This window comes from Mus pahari, chromosome 5, assembly GCF_900095145.1.
Source record: "Mus pahari chromosome 5, PAHARI_EIJ_v1.1, whole genome shotgun sequence".
NCBI classification, from domain to species: Eukaryota; Metazoa; Chordata; class Mammalia; order Rodentia; family Muridae; genus Mus; species Mus pahari.
Genome location: NC_034594.1, coordinates 63247697 through 63270423, shown reverse-complemented (window position 1 = coordinate 63270423; position 22727 = coordinate 63247697). Strand labels below are relative to the sequence as shown.

The 22727-nt window shown below is 41.0% G+C and overlaps 1 protein-coding gene across 1 annotated transcript in view; it reads right to left on the bottom strand.

The window, feature by feature from the left end:
- The window catches only part of Cab39 (calcium binding protein 39), a 58709-nt gene that overhangs the window by 11522 nt on the left and 24460 nt on the right, over positions 1–22727 (bottom strand). Inside the window, exons 3-4 of the mRNA XM_021198293.2 lie at positions 5646–5810; positions 3743–3861 (exon numbers count right to left, since the gene is read on the bottom strand). Coding sequence (XP_021053952.1) covers positions 3743–3861; positions 5646–5810 — 284 coding nt within the window. The remainder of the gene's footprint in view (positions 1–3742; positions 3862–5645; positions 5811–22727) is intronic.

Here is a 22727-nt window from a genome sequence, read left to right as displayed (position 1 = left end):
AAAAAAAAAAAAAAAAAGAAATCACTGGGCCTTTTACTCTTCAAGTCTCTCTCTCAGCTCTATTTCCTTTCCTCTATTCCCACTGCCACCTTCACTCACACTGTAAGAACTGCAAATGCATCCTAACCTTAAGCCAACAAAGTTACCACCAGCACTTCTAGCTTAGCAGTTCAAAACTATTGCCAAACAAACTTCTGGGCACACTGTCCTTTCCTTTACTGGGTTTACTGCTCTGGTACAAGCCATCACCTAGACTGTCATAAAAGGGTCCAGTTCTGCGGCTTACTGTTGCTTATCTCATGGTATTCGTTTTGGCTCCTGGACCTTTTACACCAGTGATAGCCCATCAGGATGCTTTCTTTTTTCTGTCTATCTGAATTCTAAGCTCGCTGCAACTCTAACCTTAAGGATCCCGTTTACAAACCCACTTAGCTGCTGAAATCCTGCAGTCTTGATTTTCTGCCTAGCAGCACTACCCCCTGTCCTTTAGTTGTACATATGCCTGCCTCACATCCTCAACAAGAGCAGGACTGCATTCCTGTCTCAGTTAGGGCACAGTACTCAGCATGCATACTGACTCTCATGTGATTAAAAGGTCTGTTCACCAGATAGCTGATCATAGCATTAATCTTTGCTTATCTCTAATAAACAGGACACTTGCAAGACAAGGGTAACACAGTTTGGGTTACAAGTGTGGCAGGTTTTTCAAGCTTGTCTAAATGACTAAACCATAAGCCAGTGAATACAGGCAAACAGTTATGCTGTTCAACCTGTTAACACTAGACTGGGGAATCACATTAGATTTTAGAAAGCTAGTAAAATACTACTGTTTCTAAATCCAGTTGATGCCAGTACTTCTTGTATACACACTAGAATCAGCAGTACCTCCCCTAAAAGCTTCCAAAGTACTTAGAACCCACTAAGTTAACTGCATTGAACATAAAACATAAGTGATCTAAACTATTTAATCAGCTCAAGTACAGCTACCTTGAAAGGTGGCTCACAGTGCTTCTTACAGAGTGCTACCTTCCAGGTCAGGCAGGAATCATATGAAATGAGTAGGTGTCAGAAAGCAAAGAAGCCATCACAGACCACTTGGGATCTGCCAAAAGAACAAGGGAGGCAATCGAAGGAGCACACAATGGCCTAAGATGGGACAACTTAAATATAGAAAACTCATGTCTACAACGGACTAAACCATTTGTGGTGGTTAATATACTGCTGTTAGCCTGACAGGATGAAAATCATCTAAGAGGCAAGCTTCCCAGCACTCCTGTGAGGAACAATCTAGACTAGGTAGCCTCTGGGCATGCCTGTGAAGGAGTATCTCATTAGGGTGAGAAGAGAAGGTCGCCTCAACAACTATACCACCATCCCATGGGCTACACCTACCATGTACAAAACAGAAAGGGCAGTGAGCAGAGCACTAACTACTAGCACCCCTGACCCTGCCGGCCCCCCACCCTGAGCCCCTCACCCACCCTCCAACTGAGAATACAGAGGTTAACTTCCTTCCTTAGGCTGCGTTTGTCAGGACTACTGCAGGAAAAGTAACTAATATAACATCCACTATCAATTTTGAGTTCATGATGATGCTTAAACAATATATTCGATGCTTATTCAAGTTAGTGGGCAAGAGCACCAATGCACTACAAGAACGGCACTGGCTTTCCCCAGACTGTATCTGGGATATCGACATTATCACTGTGGAGAGGCTCTGTTTTATGGAAGAAAACAATTAATTATAAGAAGCAATACCAGAATCAATAAAACAATATTCACTCATTCATTATTTATTTGACACAGGGACTTGCTATGCAGCCCCAGCTGGCATTGAACTCATGGAGATCCAAAGGCACACTCCACCATTTCCAGCTAGCTTTTTTTTTTTTTTAAGTGGGGGGATTAACTATTATAGACTAGTAGAAAGCAAGAGTTTTATCTATAAAATTCAGTTTGTAGACCTTGTTTACAAGCCCATTTTAAACAATCTCATTTTGTTAAAATTGAGGAAATACAGAAGCCGAGCACTGGGCTGTTCCAGGTGTGTAGAGGTGTAGTGGCTGTGAAAAGCCTGTGCAGTGCATACACTGCAGATGCATGAGGAGCTCGGGGGAGCGGCCTAACCGGGCTGTGTGCAGGGAGAGAGGAGGGGCTTCAGAAAGCAGAAAAGATGCAAGTCTAATGGCTGAAGTGGGGCTCTGGGTAGATCAGACTTGCTGTCTCGGGTCCCAAGCCAAGCTTCACCCTCAGGCCTTTCCTTCTCACCTCCTTGGCTGAGGACTCTGCTGACCAGCCCAGACAAGAGCTTTATACTTTCTCTCTCAAAAACCTTATTTCAGCTTCCAGTGACAGCACATGCTTTTAATACTATTGCTCAAAAATTAGGGAGACGGGCGTGGTGGCACACCTTTAATCCCAGCACTCGGGAGGCAGAGGCAGGCGGATTTCTGAGTTCGAGGCCAGCCTGGACTACAAAGTGAGTTCCAGGACAGCCAGGGTTACACAGAGAAACCCTGTCTTGAAAAACCAAAAAACAAACAAACAAACAAAAAAACAAAAACAAAACAAAACAAAATTAGGGGTAGGTGGATTTTTTAAGTTCAAGACCAACAAGGGTTACACAATGAGACCCTATTTCAAAGGTTTTTGTTGTTGTTTTTAATTTTATACATTGTCTAAAAACTATTTACATCAAAGGTGCCATGAAATGATAGGAAGTGTTAATTTTTAGATTTCAATAAACCTTTGGTTTCTGTAGCAAAGGAAATTCTGGTCAGTATCACACTGTTCTAAGAACACTCAAATTTCAGACTACTCACATAGCATGTTTCCACAGGGACACTGGACTGATAAAACAGCAGCAGGTGAAGAAGCAACACGGATGGGTAGGAATGGAGAGGAGGAAGCAGGACATGTCACTGACTCATGCTTTGTCTAAACAAGTCTGAACTTGGGGGAAGTGTTAAACCATAGATACAAACCAAATGAGGTAATGTGTGGGGGAGCAAGGTAGTTCACACCAACAGTCACTGCAGTGGGCAAACATGCTTGCCCACTAGTTTAGCAAAACACTGTCAACACTGGGATGATCTCAAGAGGTGCCAGGCAACAGTACCTGGAGATTGACCAACTACCTTGCCAGCCAGGTAGGCTCAGTGCTCAGAAAGAGGGTCTTCTTACTTTTGTTAATTTAGATCTAAGTTTTGATTCTGTTTCTGAAATGGACAACTACCCCAAATCATAAATGCCTACTTAGCCTAGGAATAACTCCAGAAAGATATGTAGTGACCTAGCAGCACATGTTCTGCTGGGTGAGGGTGAGCAGCATACTCCCCCCACCCCCCCGGAGGCTTTCACTGTTGTGTGAGGTGCCGTGAGCAGAGGTGCAGAGAAGGCATCACTGGACTCAACTTGGCTGGGATTTCAATGGACTTCAATGGTTTCCATCTCATAGAATACAAGTATGGCCACACTGGCTCTTTCCTTCAGTTGTATTTGATTTGTTAACTTAAGGACTCACACTCACCCAATTTTAAGCTTGCATCTACAGGGTATTTTTGTGTTAGTCTAGCTTACAGGCCAAGACTTTAATGGGCAGTATATTCAAGAGCTACATAAAAGTGAGCTAAAACTACAGAGAATATCTTCCCATTTACCAACCTGGTTATCTTGTCCCACCCAAACAAATTTTTCTTTTTATTTTCAACTAAGAATATAAACTTTATCACATTGTACATACCCTTTCAATAACATGAACAAAATATTCTGTTGGGTGCAGATGTATTCAACAGTAGGAGTTCTTGTACCAATTTGTCTTCTGAGAATATTGTTGAAAATTTGAGCCACGTCTTTTTTGCCCTATTAGGAATACAATCATTAAAATATTTACCTGTCTAAGTATGAAAATGTCCATCCACCCTCAATATAAAGTCAAAGAGCCACTGTGTATTAGTTATGACTGGATAACTGACTTTACAACATTTGTAGACATTAAACTTCTAATTTTATCTATTTGTAATGACAAATTCTTAGATTTAATAGTGTGCAATTTTAATACAATTTTATCAACAAAGTGAAATCTCATTATAATCCACAAGTAATTTCAACCATCTCTAACTCTTAGAAGCACGCTGATTCGGTTGTGGGAAACAGATGTTGGTAGTACACTTCCAATCTATGGGGATATGAACCTTACACAAGTGGTTATTTCTGTTGTGAACAGTACAGTGTACACTTTTACAGAAACAGAAAGGAAAGAGATTATACTCTCAGGGTGATGACATTAAAGAATTTTTGGCAAGTAGAGGAAAGACTTAAAATACATATTAAATAATAAAAGCACTAAGCATTACAATACAGTAGTTAAGAGATGAGAACTTTACAATACCACTGCACAAAACACAGACAGATCTAGTGAACCTTAACAATCAGAAAGCTGCCTACGAAATTAATAATAGACAACAGGCTCCCAAGAGATGTTTCAGAATAGACACTGTCACAGGCTGACAAAGCTCAGAGAGCACTGAAGTCCATGGACAGATCATCCTGGGGCCTGTGCTGGCTCAGGTGCAGTAATGGTAATTTCTACAAATCAGTCCCACGACACACACTTAAAAAACAAAAACAAAAACAAAAATCAATGCCTCTAAAATTTCAAATGAATATTATATTCACTGTTCAGTTGAGAGAATAGGTGGAGATGGAGAAGGATCAGATATCCCAAATGTACCTCTCAAGTTAACAGAGAAAACAGAGTTTGGTTACACTATTAAAAATACACAAAATCAGTTGTATATATGGAAATATCTAGTTCTATCTTCTCTATAATAGGACAAAAATGTTTAAGAATTTATTTAAGAATTATTGAAGTACCTATCCCTTCTTCAAACTTTATCATACCTCCCTCCACCAAAATCCACACAGATATCCACACAGATATCGAATTACGCAGGTAGATGAACACTGAGACTTAAAGCATACTCATGACAGTGAAAGAGGAAGGTGCTATGACCATGGAGATAGAGTGCTTTGAATATATGCTTCTCAGGCTGGACTCAAGGACCATTATCTTCATGAACTCACTATCCACCTAACGTCCTGATTCAACTGCATACAAAGAGGCCACGGGGGTTGGGGGTAGAGGGAGCAGGTCCTAACAGAAAAAGCAAGCTGTGCTAATCTGCAGCTAGTCGAAGAAGGAATGGCTTGGTTGTTGTTCTGCTCTAGCTGTGGGACCAAGGAGTACAGGCCCAATATTACCAGAAATAAATTTTACAGAAGTCAGAAATTCAAAATTGTGAATAAAATGTTTCAACACTACACTAATAAAAAAATTTAAAAGCAGTGCCAAGCAAACACAAAACACATGATCTCTGCTGTCATAGACATTTTTAGGGTCTTCTAGCATTCTATGGCTTTCTTTAGACTGCTGATTCCTTGACTCAGAGAGCAGCAGTTTATGAAATATAATCTAAATGAAAGGGTATCAAGAACACCCAAGAAACTTCACATACAATGTGGTGAAATGTGTGTACATAGTTCAGGAGCCTGAGTCAATGGGATCTTAAAATATTCCAAAGAATAGACTGCATGGAAAAGGAGCACAAGAAGTGTTGTTGAGAAGTAAGAAGCGAGTTTCCTACCTCAAAGTCGATGAGCTGTAAGTCGGCCACCAGGGTACCGAGGAGCCCACTGTTGTACAGCTCCTGAGCCAGCTGAGCTACCGCCTCCGTCTGAGGCTCCTTCTCATTGGTGCCGTACAGAATTTCTTTCATGGCGACCAAATTTTTGGAAACTTCTTCTGTAGCCTGATTTTGGGAGGAAGGTGCAGAAGAGAAAAACAATTCATTTTAACAAACACATATTTCAGTTGTATTAGCTAAACATCCATCTTTTATTATTCACCTTCAGACCTACGTGCAAGCTCCAACTCTGTCCTCAGGATCTGGACACTCTACAGGAGGGAGGAAGGATGGGAGGGGAAGGGGGGGAAGGTGGCATGCACTCCCTCAGAAAGGATGACATGTTCTGAATATACAATGGAAACTCAGCTAATGTAGAGTAGAAACAGAAATGACAAGAGTGGGTTCCTCTTCAAGCTTGGGGAAGCTCTTCAGAAGAGGCATGTGAGCAGCTGCTGCTGCTGCTGCTGCTGCTATTGCTGCTGGAGATGGAGATGGAGATGGTGGTGGTGGTGTGTGAGAGACTAACAACTAAGTATCGGGGAGAAGGAGCAGCAAAAGGCAGCAATGAGGGAGAGGAAACTAGAAACACAAACAAGCAAAAGAAATGGCACTGGTAGGGTAAAGAGGGCATGAAAAATTACTGCAATGGTATTCATCACATTCAAGAAAAACCAAGGATGTTAAACAGAGGAACCAAAGACACAACAAACTGAGAACTAGAAACTCTGATGCTTGAAGTGGATAGTGTGGATGTTAACAGCAGGTGAGACACTGCAGAAGAGAATGCTGCTGAAGAGTAACAAGTAGACAAAAATGAAACATGGGAGTGACACAGATGGGGACATCATGCTTATAAGCTTTAGGGTAACTTTAGTAATATACATAGCTATAGTCCCCAAAGAGAGGAAAAAGCAGACAAAATATTTGAAAATGTGTTGAGTGAAAACAACTTTGAATTTGCCAGGTGCACACCTTCAATTCCAGTACTTGGGAATTGGAGTTAGGCATATGTCTGTGAGTTTGAGGCCAGCCTTATCTCTACATTGTTCCAGGATAGTGAGGATTACACAGAGGGACCCTATCTCAAAAACAAAACAAAAACCTAAACAAAAAACTATATATTTGATTTAAAAAACCTGCCAAAATAAATACTAGTAAAAGACAAATACATCTCAAGTGTAAGAAATAGAAATAAGATGGCTGGAGAGATGGCTCAGTACTTAAGAACACTGGCTAGTCTTCCGGGGGACCTAGGAGTGAGTTCCAGCCCCTACTTGTGTGCTCTCAACAGTTTGGTCACCCCAGTTACAAGGGGTATGATGCTCTCTTCTGGCCTCCCAGGCACCAGTCATGCATTTGGTGAATAGACTACATGCAAGCAAAACACACACACACACACACACACACACACACACACACACACACACACACACATTTTTAAAGGTTAAAGGAAAAGAAATAAGAACGGATTATATAAAAAGATGGCAGTGAAGAGCACTTGCCGTTACAAGGACTGGAATTCAGATCCTAGAACTCTCAGAAGGCCTCAGAGGGCTTCAATACCCTCCACAGGCTCCACATATACACATATGCACATGTACTCACATGAAGATATAGACAGAGTCCACACAGAGATTCAGAACAAAGAAATGTTTAAATATGATGATAAAGAGAGAATCTTAAAAGTAGCTGTTAGGGGGTGGGGGGAGCAGTAGGGAGAGAAGCACAGCCAAAGAAAACCAAAGAATGTCAACGGACTTCTTGACAGAAATTATATACGTCAAAAGATAGTAGGGAACTGTTAAAACTATTAAGAAAAACAAACTACTAAGATATCATCCTAGAATTTTATAATCCAATAAAAATGCTTTTAAATAAAAATAATTCTACATAGTGAGTTCAAGGATAGCCGGGGCTATCTAGTGAGACCCTGTTTCAAAATAAAATACCCCCCCCAATCACCGAATAAGACAACATGAAGTTTTTGAGATGCATTAAAACTAAAAGATACAAATGAGGAGAATATATGAGTAAACATTTCCTTTACTATTAAAGAAAATTTGGCTCTTTAAAGCAAAAATAGCATATTCTAAGATTACTGCATGTACAAGAAAATGCATGGCAGCAGCAGCTCAGGAGGGTCATGGAATATAGTGTAAGGTGTAGTGTGCAGTACCAGATTTCCTCAAGACAGACTAGTACAAGTTAAAGATGTTATTAACATAAGCCTTAAACCAAACATTTAAAGAAAAATCTCCACACAGACAAAGGTGGTAGCAAAATGTTTGTAATCCCACCATTTGGGAATCCAAGGCAAGAGGACTGAAAGGGAGTTCAAGACCAGCTTGCGCTACACAGTGAACTTAGGGTCAGCTTATATTATTACATGGTGTGAAGCTGTCTCATGAAAACAAGCAAACAAAAACCTAGCCCACCAAAATATAGAAGACCTGCTATAGGACATCAGCCAATGACAGTATTCAGAACAAATTTAACAGCCCACATTAATTCCTTTACAACCATCAAAAACTTCTTACCAAATGGTCACACAACTTCTTGAGTACTTCTTGCTTCTAGTAATGCTGTATTAGAGAGTCTATGGCCTCCCTATACTGTCTGATGGCCCAAGCAGTAACTTCTCTTCCTGCTTGAGGTAGTACACCTTTCTTCCTTTAAAATATATCTTCAGTAAACTTCTTTTCAATTTTATTTTCAATTACTGTTCCAAGAAAGGTAGGATAATGCCCAACCCTGCTCCAGATACAGAAGATCCTGCATATGGGACATGCCAACACAGCCTGAGGTCATCTTTTGTAGTGTAGACAATCAACAGAAAGAGTTTAAAGTGGAATGGATCTCTTCGGTCTTCCATGGGTGCTATGGCCAACTGGAGTGCATGATACCACACTGAAGGCTTTAACTCCCCACTATTTAATTGTATTTCACCATCAGTCTAACACCTAGGCTGCACAGACATTTCTGTGTTCTAAAGGATATCCTGTAAATCACATTACTCTTATATTTGAATCACATTATCTAGTTATGCTTCTGCGGCCTGCTTAAATTGCTAACCAAAATGCCTAACAGGAAAGAACCACAAATGAGCCTATCATATCTTTTCAGTAATGATCTAATAAATATCCCCCTCCTGCCCCCCAATCCCCAGACAATGTTTCACTACGTCTATGTAGTCCTGGCTGTTCTGGAACTCACTCTGTAGACCAGGCTGGTCATGAACTCTCAGAGATCTGCCTGCCTCTGCCTTCCAAGTGCGTGCGCCACCACCACCTGGTTTTGATCTAATAATCTTGGGTATGGCTACTTGGGTTTGCAAATCATTTGTAAAGATTTTTGTTTAGTATCTTGATAAAATAAAATGACATTTCATATTTTCTGACTATAAAAAAAAACACCAAACAAGTTAATTTAGTATATTTTTTTATTAGACCATTTGACCAGGTATAATGGTGTATGCCTTTAATCCTGGCAGAAGGAGACAGATCTCTTTTGAGTTCCAGGATAACTTAGTCTACACAGGAAGCTTCAGGTCAGTTAGGGCTATATACTCTGACTTAAAAAAAAAAAAAATCAAACCTATTCTGATTTGTAAGGCTTGATCCTCAGTGATTACAAATTGTCCCCTCTCAATCCTATAAATCCTTAGGCCTCTGTGTGCAGCAGAGCTTACCTTTTCTGGTCCAGTATACACTTTATGGTCTATAAGGCTTAGATTTCTCAGTAGTCCAAAATCTCATATGCAATAAGGTGCCCCAAATGTAATTTTTCTGGACCAAGACAGAATAGAAGCGGGATAGATTCTATCATAATCTATTTATATGCACTGCCTTTTCAGTTCCTTTATTCCAAGTGATTCTCACTGACAAGAAAAACCATTTGACACTGACTGCACAGGGTTTCTAAGTGTGCTACCTGGTGGCTATGCCCATGATACTAAATGGCAAATCTCCTGGACCCTCCTTTGCTTTTCTGGTTAAACTCAAGTTTGAACAATCTTAGAAAATTTTAATTTATTAATTTTGAAATTTTTATGATTTTCAGCTTTGAATTCAGATTAAACCTCATGTTTTCTTCTGACAGCAACAGGTGCTGAAAGGAGGGGCAGTTAAAGGGCAAGGCTTCACTGTGAGGTGATGAAATGCTCTAGAGCTGACTGCAGTTACAGTCACATATATCCATGCAGAAACTAACGGACATGGAATTACACACTTTAAATGGGGAACTGCGTGATATGTACATTCAATAAAGCTGTCTTTAAAAGACGCAAGAGAGGAAGGGATAAAATAGAAAGCTATTATTATACTTCTGAGCTGAAAGCCAGGCTCTTTCACAGTAAGGGTGGGGAGGCAATGACAATGGAATTAGATGCATCTACCTCTCACTGCTTACTTGCTTTGGGGTTCTGATGCCCTCCTGCGAACCATGTACTTTATTATCTCTTCTTCTCATATAGCCATTCCCAACTCAGCCCATTTTCAGTTTTATGTATGATCAAGGCTCCCCTAACAGAACCAAATATGCTCTTTCTAGACATCACAAATTCCTCTCTGCTACACTATAACTAAGTCTCTTGAATACTTCCTTATGTTTACCCAATCCACATCTCCTTCCCATTCTCACACAGCTCCCGCACCTCACCCTTTATTGCTTTTGGCTAGCTGACAGTGACTTACCTGCCATTAACGACAATTACCTGTCTTCCTTGTGCCTGGGCGCCCGTAGCGTTTGTACTTGTTGCTCACTGCACCCACCCTGTCCTAGTTTTTTTTACCTTTTCCACCTCTCTAGGTGCTTCTTGGTCTCGTTTTCAGTTGGTCCTCCTTAACTAAACCTTTAAATGTCAAGTATCCCACCAGGCCAGATCAGAGGCTTTCCTTCCTGCCTCTTGTTTTCCTGCAGCTTCTCTTTAAGTGATCTCATCCATGCCCACTGCTTTAATTAACTCCTAAAGGCAGATGCCTCACAGATGCCTATCTTCAGTTCTCCCAGGCTTTGTCTTTCAGCAGTCTACACAAAATGTCTGTATTTAGATGTCTTATGGTATGGTACCTACCTCAAACCCAATGCATCTAAAAGAGAACTCACGCTGTTGCCCACTGCCTGGCATTCTTCCTTGTTCTTAGATACAGATCAGGTAGCAGTACAGTTGCCCCCCAGAAACTCAGGGGTCATCATTGGCTCTTCTTCCTTTTGAGCCAGCAATGGCTAAGTTGTCTCCACTCTCCCAGATCCAGCCATCTGCTGTCTGTCTCCTCTGCCATTGCCACCAAAACCCAAGTCCTGTAACTCCTAGCCTATTGACTTCCTTACATTCCTGTCGGACTTGTACATTCTTTTCCAAAACACAAATGATGAAGAGATTCTGTTTAAAATGCTCTAATGATTACTTATATCTCTTAGAGTGGTGCAAAATCTTTCTTAACATGACCCCTAGTCTGGTCCTACTGTCTAACCTAGACCTGCACTACTTACCCACGATGTATGGACACACATATCTTTCCTCAGAGGCCTTACATATGTGGTTTCCTATGCTTATGTGTCCTTTGCACCCACCTGATGGCCAACTCTCCCTTTCTTTCTTCAGTCCTTACTTCAGTTTTGGATAGCTTTTTCAAAAATTTCCTAGGTAAATTCTGTCACACATTCACCTATGGTTAAGTTTTCCCTCACACTGTTTCTCATAGTTGAGTATGATACTTCTGTTCCTTGTAATTTCCCAGTTACTGGTCCTTTCTGCTACACTGAGAGCCTGGAGTAGATACAGGGCCTTGAGGGCAGAGCAACCCTGTAAGACCCCACTGAGAAGGCAAAAGGAAGTGCTTAAAAGAGCCCAAAAGCAGATTAGATTATGCAAAACAGTTTGGGGGAGGTACAGGAATATGTAGGAACAACTCATCTGGTTTACTTCTAGAAAGAAGCCACCAAATTCAGACTCCCAGCACTGCTGGTTTACCACGCAGACAACACAAGATAACTGAGCTAATATTTCAGTTATTGATAAAGGAAAGATGGTGGCTACTAGAATTAAGAATCAAATATTCTACCTGGAAAAAACCAACTTGACTTTATGATGAGCAAAGAAAAAAAAAAAATCACCTACGTCAGGAGTGGGAGTGTGTGTGAAGAGAAAGGAACTGCAATTCAGTGGAATGGAAGCAACAACTCCAGCAGTGCCTGCTTGCCAGGGTACAGTGTGAGCAAAGAAGTGAACTGGCTGACTAATTCAATAAGGTTGTCATTTTACTTAAGGGCCAAGTACTCTAAACTTGGATCCTGGTGTGCATATGGTCATAGTGCAGACGTCTCCCAAAGCTAACACCAAGGAAAACCAGTTCTGTACCTAGTGCTTGACTAACTGAAAAGAATAGTTTGTTCCATGCTGGCTGTGTTGGAAATCTTGAGTCACAGCACACCCACACTGTATATTACTTTGTATGGGAAACTATTAAGTTCAAAGGTTAAGTGTGCCTTTTGCTCAACTTACAGCCTAATTCCTGTAACTACATAGACTAAAACAGTGGTTCTTAACTGGTGGTTGTGATCCCATTGGGGGTACAGAAACCCTTTCAAAGGGGTCATATATCAGATATCATGCAGTATCAGATATTTATATTACAATTTGTAACAGTAGCAAAATTAGTTATGAAGAAGCAATGAAAATAATTTTATGGTTGGTGGAGTCATCAATCCATGAGGACTGCATTAAAGGGTCACAACACTAGGAAGGTTGAGAACCACTGCTCTAAAAGAACATTCCACACTAAACTGGGTACTGTTTGCTTCTTTACTTTTCATTCACTCTATTTCAGACTTGTATGAATGTTCTGTCAATTTAAGGCTTTTTTATCTATTTATTGTTTGATTATTCATTTATGCACTTGGGATCAAAGGCAGAGTCTTTTAACTCTTTCAACTACATGTGTGATTTCTGATCCCTATTAACTTGAACCATTTTCAACCAAGCAAGCAAACTAGTGAGAAGTCTCTTTCTTGCACATACTCACACACACACTGCATGTGTTTTAATTTTTTTTTTAAAGACTAACTACTAATGATGGTTTTAAAATGCTTTTAACCTCTCTTCTAGCCCACCACTCACCAGAGGTAATGGGAAAGAAAGGTTATTAGGATACAGGGGAGGTGGAGCTATTTAGAAATGGTTCTTGCATTCTCAGGAAATCAGCAGTTTAGTTCACAGGTCAGCAGCAGCAGCAGCAGCAGCAGCCGCCCAATCCACTTGCAAACGCCAGTAGTCTAGTTTAGTCAGGATAGAAGCAGCAGTGGCATAACCTAGCAGAAGCAGCCAGGCCTCAGCCGAACAGGACTCTTAGGGACACCAGAAGTCCTCTGTCGTGCCTCTCTCAATAAAGTGAAGATTAGCAAAGGCGAGAAACCAAGACGTGTTGTAAAGTTAGTTCTATAAACAAGCCCCTCTCACAGTCTGTTGAGTCCTATTCATACTTCCTCCAAATGTCATGTGTCCTCCATGGGTCTTGCTTCAGTATGTGAGTCTGTCTTAGTAAAACTACCTGAGTCTGTGTAAGCTGACATCACTCTGCCAATCGGCAAGAAGCCACAGGCATACCAACAGAAGTTTTTTGGTGCAGTTTTTTTTCTATGGAGTCCTAAATGGAGCTCAACTACAAAATGTAAGGTGGACAGATATATATGTATCATTAGTGAAGAATACTTTATCTTGCATCTCTGAATAGCCTCATCTCTGCTCCAGGTGAAGCCTGAGTGTTCACACTCTGCCCCTTCCCTTACAGGTGGGCTCCAGCTGCAGCAGCTAGGCCTTCTTCAGCTGCCAGCCATGCAGGCTGACCCTTCTCATCTGCCTCTCATTTTCTACACTCCAGGGTCTGACAGCAATTTATACATAGAGTAACCTCATGATTTTGTTAGTTGGCAGAACACTCTTTGAGTGCTCATCAGCTGGACATGGTGTTCTGAGACACAGATGCTGCTCCTGCGTGGCCAGGGAGCCTCATATTGGGTTTCATAGGCCGACTGCTTTATTAACAGCAGCCAACTGTTTATAAATACTTAGTCAAGAGTATCCCTTGTGACAAGCTACTCATTTGACTGGAAAATGAAGTCCTATGTTCCTCATTTCTTACTCTGTGACAAGAGGAAAAGACTGTGGTTAAGGTCTTAGTTATTTCCTTAGACTTCTGAGAAGTGACCTATGAAGTAGCTGCATGCACCAGGGCTTAGAAGTGCCTGTGATGAACAGAGTCTGGGCATGTTAGTATGAAAGTTCCCTAGCATCCACATAAAACTGAATGAGAACTTTACTTAGCTTTTAGGGATTATTTTTTAAAATATTTACACTATTAGGTCAATGTAGACAGCCTTAGCATCTCAAATTTCATATCTAATGTGTGTATCACTGGCAACAGTATTAGAATAAAACCTCTTTCCTACCCAGAGGAGGACTTAGGGATGTTCTTTAGCCTTTATGGTTGTGTCCAGTATAACCTCCCCTAGTAGCACCCAAGCTGTGAGATTTTCCCCTTAAATATAAGTTAGGAGTCTGAGGCAAAAGGTAAGGAGTTCAAGGCCAGCCTGGGTAACATACCTGAGGGTGCATGGGTCTATGAAGTAACTCAGGAAACTAAAACCCTGGTGCAACTGGTCTATTTCAGGACCTTCCCAAACCAGAACACCTCTCTGCCTTAAACCAGACATCCTTGTAACACGCATCTGTGCTGCTGTGGCTCAGGCTACCCCGTGGTCAACTGGCACGGAGCTAGTGCTCCACCTGCATCCAGCAGACAGAGGGAAGACAGAATAAGGCCACCGCCCACTGATAAAAGCAGGGAAAGGGTTTCTTATGAATTAGCAGTTTCAAAACAAATATTTACAGTGGAACAGAGGAGAGTGTAGGGGTGAGTACCTTTAGTCCCAGGCCTCAGGAGGCAGAGGCAGGTAGGTCTATGTTCAGGACCAGCCTTTTCTAAAGAGCAAGTTCCATGACAGCTAGCTAGACCCACAGAGTAAGACTGTCTAAAAATGGAAGAAGAATCAAAGTTTCTAATCAGAAAGATATGAAGACAAGACAAAACTGTAGAATGGAATCTAAAGTAAACTGAGTAATCTAAAGTAAACAGAAAGATATGAAGACAAGACAAAACTGTAGAATGGAATCTAAAGTAAACTGAGAAAGATATGAAGACAAGACAAAACTGTAGAATGGAATCTAAAGTAAACTGAGATTAGTAAGATGCTCATCAGGAGGGAAGCTTGTGCGCAGGCCTGAACCCCCGAGCAGCAAACCACACTGCAAAAGGACGGCTGAGGCTTGTTCTCTAGTCTCGGGCGTACCACAGCATGTGCCTACTCTCACGTAAAGACAAAATTAAAAAAAAAAACAAAAAAGAATAGATATAGTTGTGGTAAATATTTGATGAATAGACTCCATTAATAGATTAACTCCTGTGTTGAATGCTTTTTATAAGCCCATCTTCCCCAACCTCTTCATTATAGAAAGTGCCTGACTATTCTCAACTAAAAGAATGTGAACTAAGAAAAACCTGTTAATAATTCCTAGTGTCAAACATTTCTCTAACTACAAGTCACTTTTAAGTGGCCATGCTATTCCCCCTCTTATATATGCTGGCACTTAAATACCTATACTTCTCCCAGAACACTAGCATCCATGCTGGTGAAGAGGACTGAGCATAAGCTGAGGACGGCAGCTCTATCTTCTGTACATGGCTGGTGAATGTGAAAACAGTTACTGTGGCACAGCTGTTAGGCTGTTAGTGGTAGAGTAAGTTTCACCCTACTCCTGTCTGCCACTTACCTGAAAATAAGGCCTTTTATTTCTCCCCCCCCCCTTTTTAATAAAGAAAAGGGTTTTGTAAAATGAATAAATAAAAATTAAAAGGCTGTGGCAAAGTTAAAAAGGGATTGACCTATGTGTATACTACACAACCTCAACACAGTAACTATGCACCATGGAACACAAGTAAAAATTCTAGGAAGCTGCAAATGAGGGAATGCACTTTTACTATGGCTTGGCATAGCTAATTGTGAATTCCATTCTCATATAATGAGTTGCTTAGGAAGTAGTTTTCCTCACTTGAGAATGGTAACAGAGGTCTCTCTGGGAAGCACCTTGCAGAAGGATGGTGGTGTAAGATGTGCCAACAGTACAGTTAGAAGTCCTCCTACAGCACTTAACCAAGTGGTCACCAAGTCCATGCCAATACCCCAGAGATGAGAAGCTTCTGGGAACTTTATGTCACCTAATATGAAGACAAGATTAAGATTCTCTACTGGACTTCCACCCATAGATCTGAAGTCTATCACCTGTTACATGTGAAGCAGGTTTAACCCTTGCTTTATAAATGGTTCCTTAAAATATCTTGCTTAGGAACTACACTGAGACTGTATTCTTAAGAGATACTCTGCTCAAATCTAACTCCTGGTTCAATGAACTTTTTTGTACTTACAGTAGTTTTGAACTGCCACGTCAGCTTAATTACTCCTTGTGACAGTTATCATTCCACAACCTCAAGCAAGGACTTGCCCACATGGAATAGAATTTAAATAATACACTTGTTACTGCAACCTGTCCTCAATATTCTCTTTGGGTGCTTCATTACATTATTTATTCTTGGGGCACACATATGCCCTCACGTATATGTGGTTCCTAAAATACATCTGCCTCCGCGGATGCAAGCAACAAGCACCTCTTCTTACTCTCTCCTGAGTTATAGCTGATGTACAACACACTAAGTACAGTTTGCGTCCAGTCTGTTATGCTGATGCGCATACACTGGTCAAGACAGTGAAGAGAGGCATCATTACCATAGCTCCTTATGTACCCTTCTGCATTTCTCGATTTCTTCTCTATTTCTATTTCAAAGCAACCACCAGCCTGAATTCTGCAACTATAGATTGATTACATTTTCTAGAGTTTTGTATAAAGCATAAATCATGTACACTGGCTACTTTTAGCAACATTAAGTATTTTGAGATTTGACTGTTATGTATAGTTCAACCTTTTACTGTTAATGCGGCCAAAATGATTTATTCACGCATTTGCCCATTTCCTGACTTGGGCTATTTCACATGAAACTTCTACAAACACTTAGACCAGTCTTTTATGAATATACATTTCATGGTTTCTTGGTTATATACTTAGGAGTGTCATGGTTATATCAAGGCTGACTGAATTCAGTTCTTTAGGAACTTGCCTGTCTCCTGAAGTGGCTATACCATCTCATACTCTTAGCAGCCCCAGTTGCTCTGGCATAGTAAATATGGTCTGTAATTACACACTCTAAAGCTCTGTGTTAACTGATTTTTCTTTGGTGACTAAATTCATTCACCCACAGTTTTTTATTCTCCTTGTTAATCAAACTGCTAGTTATAGCTTTGATTTCCCTCAGATAAATTAACCACAATGTAAATTCAGAGTTGAGGGCTCTACTTTGTAGATTTCAGGAATCCTGTGATTAAACTCGCTATTATTAGGCATATCACTCTACATGATTATCTAATCATGAAAATGTTTTCTGACTATCCAGTCACTGTCACTGTATGAATGAGAATGACCCCCACAGGCTGGTATATCTGAAAACTTGGTCTCTATTTAGTGGAAATGTTTGGGAAGCATTGGAATGTGTGACCTGGCTGGAGGATGTATGTCACTGGGGGTGGTCTTTAAGGTTTAAAACACTCATGCCATTTTGAGTCTTCTCTGCATCAGCCATCCACTGCCAAGCTTTCACTCCATCACTAAAGACTTGAACCCTCTAGAACCACAAGCCTGAACGCTCTCCTTTATAAGCTGGCGTACTTATGGTGTTTTGTCACAGCAACAGTGCAGTCATCAAGACAGACATATAACTGGGGAGTGAGTTATAGAGCTCTGGGTGGCAGGATTGAAAGAGAAATATGGCTCTTGGTCATCTTCAGTCAGTCTAAGCTGTCACTTGGTTACAGCTCCTTACTGTTAGATATATACTCAATGTGGACATTTTTTCACACTCAGCAGTCATTAGTGCTGCATGACAGCAAGGTAGCAGCAGTTCACATTAACTCTGCTCTCTATTCCATCTTCAAAAAATACAAGTTATTACTGAGGTGTGTCTTTGAAAGGCTTATAATCCAGTGAAGAAGAAACAATTACATATATTGCACAAGAAAAGAGAGCAAGATAAGAGGCGGAATGTAGAACAGCAGGGCTTCATCTTAAATAGCAAACTGAGTGAAAAGGTGGCATTTGAGCCAAGACTTGAAAAAAGATCTTATGTGAACCACAGAGGGAGCTAGGGTGAAGATCCTGCAGAAACGGAAGAGGCAGATGCAAAGGCTTAAGTAGTCCTGACTAGTCTATACTTGTATTAGAGTGGATGAGACAGACAGATGACACTGATACAGCCGACAGTCACAGAAGGCTGGATGTGCCTTTTGTTTATTTGTTTGAGACAACGTCTGTCTCTGTAGATCTGACTGCCCTGAAACTCACTAGTTAGACCAGGCTGGTTAGACTAGTTAGATCTTTCTGCCTCTGCCTCCCAAGTGCAGGGATTAAAGCTGTCTGTCACCATGCCAGCACTTGTGCATTTTGTAACCATTTATTATTAGCCTGCTTTTGTTAACCCATTTTTATTTGCAGTAGTTATATTTTAGGTCTCAGTTCTCCTTCACCATGTGCACTAATTGTCATTTCCTTTTAGATATTGACAAATCAGTCACAAATCCCAGGTGTTTTCTCTATTCTTTTTTTTTTTTTTTTTTTTAAAGATTTATTATATGTAAGTACGCTGTAGCTGTCTTCAGACACTCCAGAAGAGGGCGTCAGATCTTGTTACGGATGGTTATGAGCCACCATGTGGTTGCTGGGATTTGAACTCCGGACCTTCGGAAGAGCAGTCGGGTAGGTGCTCTTACCCACTGAGCCATCTCACCAGCCCTTCTCCTCTATTCTTAATCTGCTTCACAATAAGTCATTTTACATGTAATTCTTCAGAGCGGCCTATCACCTTGAAATGAAATTTATTTTTCAGAGATTTCCATGTTTTATACTCCACGCTTGTGTGATGCTGGCTTAGAGTGGGAGTTCTCAGCCTCCTCACTAATGACGTTGTTGCTGGGTAATTTCTTCTTTGTTGCTGTTCTATTTTTAGCATCCTGGGCTTTACTAACTGAATGCCAGTAGTTGCCTTCCCCCTAGTGCTACCACCAAAAATGACCCTGACATTCCAACTGTACTCTAAGAGCAAAACAGCTCGTGGACTAAAACAAACCCCGTTCCTTCAGTCAAGCAGATGGTACAGAGCCCAGCACTTTCTTCTACTCCCTCCATCAAGCCTCCTTAAGTTTTCTCTGTAGCGTTACAGGAATTAGGATATTCTCCACCTCTCAAGCCAGTCCCTTCCCTGTCATAATTCTATCACAGTACATTGTAAAGTGTGGGCTCTTGGGTTCTTCCCGACTGAGGTTTTTACATCATTGATAAGACATCATTTGCCTTGTGCTCACTGCACTGCTATTTATACTAAAAGGGCTAATACTCCAGCACAACGTAAGGCAGTGCCAACAAACTACAGTAGCAGTTATTAACCCAGTCTGACCAGATATTTGGTTTAAAAAAACCTGCGGGTTTCACCTAAGGATGCTCGGAAGACCTGTGCACAATGACACCTACCTATAATCTCAGTACTCAGGGAGTTTGAGGGTAGAGAATCACAATTCTCAGTCTAGGCTAAGAGAGAAGGTAGAGAAAGAGAAGAAAGGAATACCTATGAGAAAGCGGTAAGAAAGTCATTAATGTTATTAAATTTTGTTCTTTTAGTACACAATTTGGTATAAAAGATGGGAAGTGTGTTTGGTTCCTTACAGATATGACTGTTAAAATAAAAACTGCATAACTGCCAATTATCAAATTCTTATATGGTATCAATTTTCAAAATTATCTCAAATGCTATTAAAATAGCTTTCTCTCTTTGGAAAAAATCTATATGTGCACGAGTTTATATGCGCCATATGTATGCAGGAGTGCAGCACCATATGTATGCAGGNGTGCAGCACCATATGTATGCAGGGGTGCAGCACCATATGTATGCAGGNGTGCAGCACCATATGTATGCAGGGGTGCAGCACCATATGTATGCAGGGGTGCAGCACCATATGTATGCAGGAGTGCACAACAGAGATCTGGAGAGCGTGTCAGGTTTTCAGGAACTGCAATTACAGACCGTTCTGAGATGCCATGTGGGTCCTGGAAAGGGATCCCAGGACCTCTTCAAGAGCAGCAAGTGCTAAGGCATCTCTCTAGCCCTAGCCCTCTCTTTACCAGCAGCACAGGTGTGCAGATCCAATGCCTTCTGTCAGCACAGTAAAGTGTTTTAAAAACTGCTACTCTTCTCTCTGAATTTTTCATTTGGGATGCTATGGTTATTTTCCATAAAAATCTGTTATTGTTAAACCAGAATATGTATATTGCTTTTGAATGATTATTTAAAGCTTTCTTGATTTTAATTTTTAATGGGATAATATCAATACTTCACATACATGAAGGGTTTTTTGTTTTGTTTTGTTTTTTGTTTTTAGGTCTTTATGTTATGAGAGTATAAAGGGGTCCTGTGAACAAAAACTTAAAACTGCCAGGTGGTGGTGAACACCTTTAATCCCAGTACTCGGGAGGCAGAGGAAAGGGGCCATTTAAGTTTGAGGCCAGCCTGGTCTACAGAATACATTCCAGGTCAGAGAAACACAGACCCTATCTTGAAGAAGAGACCTTGTCTGATATTCCTAGTGCCGAAAATGGAGTAAGTCTGATGAGACTGCTGTAGTGTAGCTCAGTGGTAGTTACTTGCCTAGCATTTGCAAAGCCCCGACTCAATCCCTAGCATAACTAGCACAGACACAGTTTGATGAACAGAATGAATTTAAGGAGTAGACTGTTATCTTTAGGCACAAGCAAAAGACGAATCACCATCTTAAGAGACACACAACTTTCAATGATCAACAATTCAGGATGAAGAAGCAGCCACTGAGGCAATTCCTATGGTATGAATCACTCCTCTATGGGGTCTGTTCTTCACACTGCCTTCTTAGATCAGGGGGCCAGCTCATGTGCCAGCCATAGGTGTCAGTTCTGCTTCTTGAAAGCTATAGTTTCTTCCATCTGATGCCAGACCCTGTGTCTCTCACTGCTGGTGAGAGGGAGGCCAGGGTGTGCATGTGGACCCTCTGGCCCTGTGAACTGCAGGTGTTGCTGGGGTTCTGCTGACTGCCTCCTCTAATTCCCTGAGAAAACCTGTTTCCATTGTCTGCAACTAGGCTTCCCTATTTTTACATTTTATGAACCACTTTCATAAATTGGGACAGTATTACATTTTGTATACAAACTAGGACTTACCTTATCCAGTTGTCTTAGACAGACAGACACACAGACAGACACAGACACAGACACAAACTTTACATCAGTTTAGTTTCCTGGTTCAAAGGGCATTGGAAATATAAGATAAAATGAGAAAACAAAAGGGTCAGTCAGCCATATACCGAAAGACACTGGCAAAGCAACAGGAAAGCACAACAGAAATGATGGTTCACAGCCAAGGGCTCTGGGACTGTTCAGAATTTGTGTTATTTTTACTTATGTGTGCATGTGTGTGGGTGTGTGCCTGGCTGAGTGTAGGTACCCATGAAGTCCAGAAGAGGGCATCAAAGCTCTGGAGCTGGGGTTACAGCCAATTGTGGGTGGACAGATGTGGATGTAACAAGTGCTAATCCACATTGGAACCATTCAGAATAGGAAGAACCAGTCACAAAAGCCAGTCCCATGTTCTACAAATTCACCTGAAGGCATCCACAAGATACTGTGGCATAACACTTGAGAGGAAGAATCTTAAATCAAACAATGATTATATTCTAGCTAAAAACAAAGATAAACTTTAAAGTCTTATTGTTGATTAAAAAAAAAAAAAAACAAACAAACTAAGTAGCTAAGTAACCTATCTTTCATCCCTTGAAAGAAAATAATCTCTTAACTAAAGATAAGATGGAAGATTCAATGCCACAACTCACTCATATTCAGGCTATTAACATAAGGCATCCTAGAGAGCAGAAGGGGACAGTTAATGAGATATAGTGCTCCCAGCTCTCAGTCTAGCAAGGGGAACAAAATACAAGAGAGCAAAATCAAGATGGTGGCAGTTGTCATTTTAAGGCAGGTGCCCAAACAGCGGAGGTGTGTTTTAGTGGGCACAAGTAGGATGGAAGAAGGAAGACCCTGAGATACTTTCTTTTTTTTTTTTTTTTTAAGATTTATTTATTATATGTGAGTACGCTGTAGCTATCTTCAGACACTCCAGAAGAGGGCGTCAGATCTTGTTACGGATGGTTATGAGCCACCATGTGGTTGCTGGGATTTGAACTCTGGACCTTAGGAAGAGCTCTTACCCACTTAGCCACCTGAGATACTTTCTAAGAAAAGGAAATATAGGTAATTATTTTGAAAGATGAATAAAGCTTTAGTGGAAATGGATGCGGGGAATACCAGTCCATGGAAAAACAAGAAAAGGCATTACAGTCTATTTGATTATCTGACTTCATGAAGGCTGGAACAACTGCTAAGATACATGAGGTAGATTACAAGGACTGTCATCAAGAAGTGGAACTCACAGCCTTTATTCACAGCCCTTTAGGAAGCAAAAGACATAGGATTCTTCTGAGAAAACTGGGTGAGGCCCAGTTGAGATCCTAGCCAGGCTTTAGATTGTAGTGATTAAGTAGATGGAGATGCTATGGGTTGAGAGGAAAGCAAAAAACAAAACAAAACAAAGTAATCTATAATCTGGCCGAGCACTTGCCTAGCACACATGTCAGGCGGTGAGTAATGCCCAGGCCTGGGCTAGTGGAAACACTGCTTTCAGGAACCAGGTAACTAGCACTTCAAGAGTGGAATAATGAACTCTGGGCACTGTGGCTCACACCTGCAATCCCTTCTCAGTTCTCAGAAGACTCCCACATTCCATAACACCCTGACCTACGGAATGA